The sequence below is a fragment of the Aplysia californica genome, unplaced genomic scaffold (assembly GCF_000002075.1).
Source record: "Aplysia californica isolate F4 #8 unplaced genomic scaffold, AplCal3.0 scaffold01330, whole genome shotgun sequence".
Taxonomy (NCBI): Eukaryota; Metazoa; Mollusca; class Gastropoda; order Aplysiida; family Aplysiidae; genus Aplysia; species Aplysia californica.
In genome coordinates this window covers 69,044-76,536 of record NW_004798600.1, presented here as the reverse complement: position 1 = coordinate 76,536, position 7,493 = coordinate 69,044, and the positions used below count along the sequence as shown (strand labels likewise).

General features: G+C 43.0%; 1 protein-coding gene across 2 annotated transcripts in view; it reads left to right on the top strand.

Moving 5' to 3' along the window:
* The window catches only part of LOC101855311, a 14,439-nt gene extending 9,776 nt beyond the window's left edge, over positions 1-4,663 (top strand). For both annotated transcript variants that reach the window (XM_005112597.3, XM_005112598.3), the window contains exons 5-7: positions 108-251; positions 597-703; positions 3,235-4,663. In XM_005112597.3, the coding sequence (XP_005112654.1) occupies positions 108-251; positions 597-703; positions 3,235-3,603 (620 nt within the window). In that variant the 3' untranslated portion in view covers positions 3,604-4,663. The remainder of the gene's footprint in view (positions 1-107; positions 252-596; positions 704-3,234) is intronic.
* The last annotated feature ends 2,830 nt before the right edge of the window (positions 4,664-7,493 follow it).

The following is a 7,493-nucleotide window of genomic DNA, read 5'->3' as shown; positions in this document are numbered from 1 at the left end:
TTCTTCTTCTTCTTCCTCTTCTTCTTCTTCTTCTTCTTCTTCTTCTTCTTCTTCTTCTAGTTTTTCTTCTTCTTCTTCTCATCCGACATAATCGCATCTCTCTGCAGGGAAATTCAACGCCATCTACAAGCGAGGTCAGATCTCCCAGAACGCTGTATACTCCATGAAAGATGTACTCAGTGACCTTACTTTGCCTGTCAAAGTGCGGCTGCTCTATGGAAAAGCGCCTGTTGTACCATGTATTTTCACGGGTAAGTAATATGGAGTAAAATATCTTCATTGTATCCAATGCGAGAAGTCTGCAATAATTCACAAGGCCTTTTTCCTGTATCTATTTATTGGTTCTTAGCGATGTCTCTGGTGTAGCAGGCAAGGCTTCACCGTCGCACGCAGAAGACGTGAGTTTGATTCTCGTGTAGGGAGAATTCATATGTTGTATCTCTGACTATCAATTAAGACGTTGTTATATCCCTCTCAGACAAGGTTGGCCCTGACAGGCAGGGTAGAAGCAGCCCGCCTCATATATTATCTAAATTATATCAACGAGTGCATAAAATATCTACAGTTACATTTTGGTTGCTGTTTCTTCCCACCAGGCATGATGATCCTCCGAGATGCTAAAATAGGGGAGTCAGTCGTAGGCAGCACAATTCTCAACTCCCGGAATGTCCTCTTTGAATTGCCCCTGGGCGCTCCGATTAAGGTGAGTCTGTAAAACATCAAATTTGAGATGATAACTAACTTAGTTTGTTCATCATCATCATCATCATCATCATCATCATCATCATCATCATCATCATCATTATCATCATCATCATCACCATCATCATCATCATAAGGGCTGCCCCAAGGAGCTTTACTGTCGCCGCTGCTGTTGATATTAGATTCATAAACAACCTTGCTTAATCCCTCCCAAACTCTGAATCACAACTACTAACCTCCGCCAAGCTGATCTACTCCATGTTCGCTGGTGACTGCACAGTATTGGCCAGTCACGCAAAAGAGAGAACAGGCAAAGGAAGCGACACAGTTGATTTTGAACATGGTTGTGAAATGGAGCAATGAATGGAAACTTACCTTGAATGCAACCAAGAGTGAGGTGTGCTTCTTCCCAACATGGGTGAAGGAGGCAACGTGGCAACCAGTAATTCAGATCGAAGGGAAAAATATACCATTCAACCCCGCTCCACGCTTGCTGGGTGTCTATCTGGATAGACAGCTAACCTTCAACAAGCACACGGAGGAAGTGTCCATAAGTGCAACCTCAAAAATGAAAATGATCGGTGCTGTCAGCAGCTCAAAATGAGGCTAGGGTAAGGAGTCGCCCAAGAAGGTATACCAGATGTTTGTGAAAAGCAGGAAGGATTATGCAGCCACAGCGTGGCCGGCAGCCTTGGATGACTGAGACCAGTGCAAAGGCCCTGTGCAGAATACAAAACAAAGCCCTCCGCCTTGTTTCAGGTCAGCTGAAAACAACACCAACAGAAGCACTGCGCAGTGAGACCAGAACTGAGCACTGCACCAACTATACAAAAAGAGCATGCCTCAAGTCTGTAGAGATGGCTATGCGATTGCCAGACAGCTACCCTACAAAAAAACCCTTGATCAAGCAGTCAAGCCTAAAAACAGCAGGAAAAGTTGGTTTCGGATGGGCACCGATCTAGCAGACCACCTCCCCCCTGAAGCAGAGAATAGATGGCCGATCAGTCTGGTGAGAGCTTGTCCATGGGAGACCCATGGCGAAATCGAAATTCGGACAGAACTGAGAGGAGTAAAAGGAAAAGATGATGATCCTGTAAAGGCACATGAAGCAGCTGAGGATGTAATCAAAGAGGTTGGTGCGGGTGTGACAATTTTCACCGATGGATCGGCTGTCACAGGATACCGCGAGGGTGGAGCAGCAGCAGTGGTGATAATGAATGATGAACCACCACGAACAGAAATCATTAGAACTAAAGGTGCATTCCTCACATCATCTTATGACGAGGAATGTCTGGAAAAGATGTCTGCTTCACAACGGATTGTTGACAATTGCCACAGTAGAACCAATGAGCTGATCTTGACTGACAGTCAGTCCCTCTGAAAGAGACTGCTTGGGAAAAGCTCAGATATGAATGATTTGCGCCTCAAGTTCAGTGAAACCACAGCCACAATAAAGATCCAGTGGATTCCAAGCCATGTTGGAATCGAAGGAAATGAGGCAGCAGACCAAGCCGCCAATGAAGCCAGAGAGATTGAAGAAGACAGACGACCAATAACATACAGGGGAGTCTTTCCAATGACCAAGAAGGGAATGAGAGACCCACCATGCAGAGCTGAGTACCAGCACCTGGATGATGTGTATTCTGGGTACTCCAATAAGCAGGAACAATTTATCATATGTCGCTGGCACCAGGTTGAGCTAGCGAGACTGCGGTCGGACCATCATTGGAGCATGCGATGGTATCAGAACTTTGTGAATGAAGAGCTCAACCCACGTTGCCGAAGATGCAACGATGAAAAGGAGGATGTCAAACATATGTTTCAATGTTTAGGAACAATGACAAATCGACGATAGCATGTTTGGGAAAGAAGGCAACAACAGCAACAGAAACAACAACAACAACAACAACAGTAAAAACAATGATAGCTTTACAAATAAAGAAACTGGCAGGCGTGTGCTTTTGAGAGCCTAATGCTTTGTGTTACAGCTCAAATCGCGGTTTGTTGGGGAGCACCACTACACAGGGTGTCCCAAATGTCGCACATCATCCTGGTTTTCATCTAAGATGCTTGATTAATTACAAAAGTTTGAATTGAGCTTTCTAAGCAACAAAACAAGCATCAACTCTCCCAAGAATACTGTCTTCAACATGCCAGTGTGTTTAGGGATGATCTTTTGGCACCCTGTAGTCACGGCATCCTTCAAATTGTCAACAGTACGTAGCCGATTCTGCTACCAAACACATTTCAGATGTCTACAAAAAAATAACTATCAAGTATTTTTTGTTGTCCACGTAATGGGAAACCATCAAGGTAGTGTAACAGTAGAATTATCTCCTCCTCCCTGACCATGAGCCCTAGGTTCTTTTGAAAACGACCCTTCTCATTCCAGAATTTATTATTATCTATTGTGTCTGTTAGAGGTACCATTCATATTAAATAAAGTTGTATCACGTAGGGAGGGGAGCTAAAGTCTTAAAATAAGATCCCATGTACAGCAGGTGTAATGAGCACTTTCATTTGTATTTGCAGATAAGGTTGGCAACCAATGACGAAGCCTTACAGGAAATGACGTCATACAAGGATGGACAAAAGCTGTGCAGGAAGTACGCCCACATGTACGGATCCATGATTAAACTCTCCCCCGACCTTGACACTAATCAAAAGACCATTATGCACGTGCCTACTGACCCGTCCCTCCTGGAGCAAGCAGATGAAGCCCTGCGTGCCCTTGACCTTATTACAGACATCAGTTTGACGGGAGAACCCGAAGATCATCTCTTGGATTCTGCTTCTGATTCGGCATCGACGGGCAGCGCAGAGCCTTCTGTTGTTCCTAAGGGGGGAACTCTGGCTGAGCTCAGCGAATATCGCAGTCGCGAGTCACAGACACACGTGTAAACTTATGTGATAAGCTGAATTAAAACTGAGTGGTGCTTGTTTGAGAACATAAATCATATTGTTAAAAATAAATTGTGACCTTCCCTTCCCCCAACCCAATTCTTAAATCAAGTTAAGAGTGTTTGTCGATAATGCTTTAACGGCGTCCCAATTGTGAGCCTACAGAGAATAGAGACTTCTAATACGGGGTGCCCACTACGGACGGGATCGGCCCGATCCAGCTGTAGTGGGCACCTCGTATAATGTCCATTGTAGGTGAAGTAAGTTTCGAATGGAGAGTTCAAGTATATTTGTTTTACCCATAACTTTTTTTGTGTACACTCTTTGGCCTTCTTTGAACTTCAACCATGAGGGGAGAATAGACAGTAAAACGTAGCAGTACTACTTAAGAGTTCACATGTGCCTTTATTCTGTACTTACAAGGTCGCTTATTGTACATACGAAAAATGCAGATGGGGATTTGTCCTGGAATCAATGTTTTCAAATTGCATGTGCTCTCTGCAATGTCCACCGTTACTCCTGTTGATATCACTCTGGACTACACTGTCGGTTTGCTCTGCTTAAAACCCCTATCAGGATATTCCAGAATGTGTGTCATTTTCGGAAATTTTCATTGCTCTCCACATCACATACTTGGCTCAGCCCTATTGGCTGTTGGAGTTACACGTGACTTTGGGTCCCAACTCTGACGTACCTTTGCAGTGTTGAAAAGGGACCTAAAACCCCTACCATTATTATCATACTATGGTTCCATTGAAGTTAACAATACAGCTGAGGCGCCCATTCAACAGAAGAACCGGTTGATGACCCTGTAGTTAGTGGACGCCATATCTCAGAGAAAGTGCGTCAGACAAAAGGAATCATCTTAGACGGATGATTGGCGGGATGTCTCCTTGAGCAAGGCAAGTTGATCACCGCTCATACTCAGGGTGCTGCACTGCTGAGCATAGAAATGGCTTGTTATTGTTTGAAATCTTTACGTTGTATGATGGTGTGTACAAAAATATTGATTGTAGGTTGTCATTATAAAGGCATTAGTCACTGAATATCAAGTACCCGGTTAGCTAAGGTCAGCTTTTCTCATTTCGTTTGTTGTTGTTGTTGTTGTTTGTTGTTGTTGTTGTTGTTGTTGTTGTTGTTGTTGTTGTTCTTCTTCTTCTTCTTCTTCTTCTTCTTCTTCTTCTTCTTCTTCTTCTTCTTCTTCTTCTTCTTCTTCTTCTTCTTCTTCTTCTTCTTCTTCTTCTTCTTCTTCTTCTTTCGGTTGTTTTTTTTTTTTTTTTTGTTTTTTTTTTTGGGGGGGGGGGGGGGGCGCAAAGGAAGACAGCGCTCATTCTTCTGTGCTTAGTCTTCGAGCATACTTGACCCTTATCCCCAGACAGCAGAATTTAGAAAAGTACGGGTGGATGGACGTGTTGAACGTTTGATGACGATAAGTCTTACCGAGGTGTGCTCTTGAGGAAAACCTCTCTTCAACTGTTGTAATCCAGCGTGGAATGCACTTGATTTGCGCACGAAAATTGAGAATGGAAGATCTAGAAGACTTTTTGTTGTGGATATAGCTTCCATTTATCGACCTTTTGAAACATAACATATTATGATCTAAAAAGAGAAGATTTAGTCTGTGGGATACACTTTGAAATGATGAATACATGTACTCCCCTCCTCCACTCCGCAGAAAATGGTTACAACGTTGTTACACACTAAGGGCTGTGACAGACAAGAAGTAAAAAAACGCAGCAGGAATTACTGCACAGTCTGGTAATACACTGTAGACAATGGGTGCGGTCACACGAGCGACAGGCGTTATTTTCGATCCTGGCGTTGCAGACGTGTGTCGCCAAAATTCTGCTACGCCGCGACATACAAGTGTTTTGGTGAAGCACAGAGTTCAAGAGTCACAGACACACGAGATGTATTTACTGCCGGCGCATTTCTACAATAGTTGTGTGTTTTTCTCGCTTTTCATTCAACACGACAATATTCCAATTGCAACCACGTCTTCTTATCACGAAACAGCGTGTTTGATTTTGGAAATAAAAGAACACAAACATCATTTGGACAACACAAGTGAGGAATGGTTTTTTTTTTTTAATTATGCTTGGATAGATGTATGCCTAGCACTCAGACCAGAATGCAATGATGCAAGTGACGCATTGAAGAAACAGATACGTAAGCTGCTTTTCCATTTTATTTGCTTTCTATCTTGACATGTCTGGATGTACCTGACTCTCCGATCGTTCATGTTCAACTGAACAGTAGCGTTAAATGTCGCCCCGTGCGGTGCAACACAAGTAAGCGACACTTTCTGCAAATAATTTACTACGCGACAATTGTAGCTCGTCTGTCAAGGCCCACATTCTACTCACACTAGAAAGTGGGATTTTCCCCCATCTAGAAGTCATATTGATCAAAATTGCTTGCGACGGGACACGGTCAGAAACAACAAGATCAGAGAAATGATGGGAACAACACCTGTCCTCCACTGCATTCGAAGGCAAACAATCAGGTGGCTTGGACATCTCATACGTATGGCACCTCACCAGCTTGCCAGTAAAACCTTCTGCAGAAAAGTGTCAGGGTACAAGGCAAGAGGAAGACCTAGAAAGACCTGGATCCAGGGTGTGAAGGATACCCTGACAACATACGATATCCCACCCAGCCAGGCCATCAAACTTGCTAGAGACAGGAAGCTCTTTCTCCCCTCGACGCCCTTGAGGTACAAGAGGAAGGATAAAGTAAAGTAAGCTTGCGAATAGTTTCGATTACCTCATTCAAATCTGCATTTTGCTGTGACTGCACCTTCTGGTCTTTTGTCTTTGCCTGGATCTCTTGGTTCTTTCTACTGTGATTGTTATATCTTGCTATCCGAGAACTGTTGAATTATAATATAACATGTATACTGTATAGCCATAATCTTGTCATATCATAAATGACTTTTCATGTGTTCGACGATGTACAAAATTCTTGATATAAAAGGTGATATAAATCTCGCATGATACATAATATATTACTGTTAAGCTAATAGCCAATCTTCAACTAACAACAAATGTTTAGCAGATGGTGAATCTGGGCCTTAACACAAATTGTGTTTGGGATTCAGGTTAGAGAACTTTTTCTCACAATAAAATTTGAATTTCTTTCATGGCAGCCTGTGTTTTACTTGAATTATCGTAACCTTTAGCAATATAATACCATGTACATGGGGGCTCTCGTGGTCTAGAAATACGGCGAAAAGAGGGGAGGCAGAAAGTGGAGATGAAATCACATAACAGAACATGATGTAGAGGTGAAAGGAGACATTTTTAGATAAGAAAATTTTCCGTGCTGTCAGGTTTCGAACCCGGGACATATTGAATGAGGGGCGGAAATCGTACCTCCAGACCACGAGAGCGCCCTCGCGGACGTCGACCCAACGTGTCAGAGCCACAGAATTCTACACTTAAGTGTAGAATTCTGTGGTCAGAGCCAACCCGGGCTGAGGGAATTACAACATCTCAGCGGGAGGACCGAGACACTGGATAAAAATAGTTATCCACATATTTGGGGATTGAGTTCAAATCTTCTGGGTGCCCCGGAGAAGCGCAATTAATATTATGGTATAATGTTTAAAACTTGATACAATAATAGCCAAAATAAAAGAAAAATGGGTAAAATATTATGAGAGTAAATTTTGATAACAGTGGTTTCAATTCACCACAATAAAGTCGGCCTGATGATGAATAATATTGAAACTCCAGGTTACAAAAATATTGCCTCTTTTCAGGGTCTCGCAGTTAACATCTCTACTGTTATAATATTATGTACTTGTTATAGATATCCCACACCCACCTTCCCACTCGCACGCACGCACACACACACACACACACACATACACACACACACACACGCAC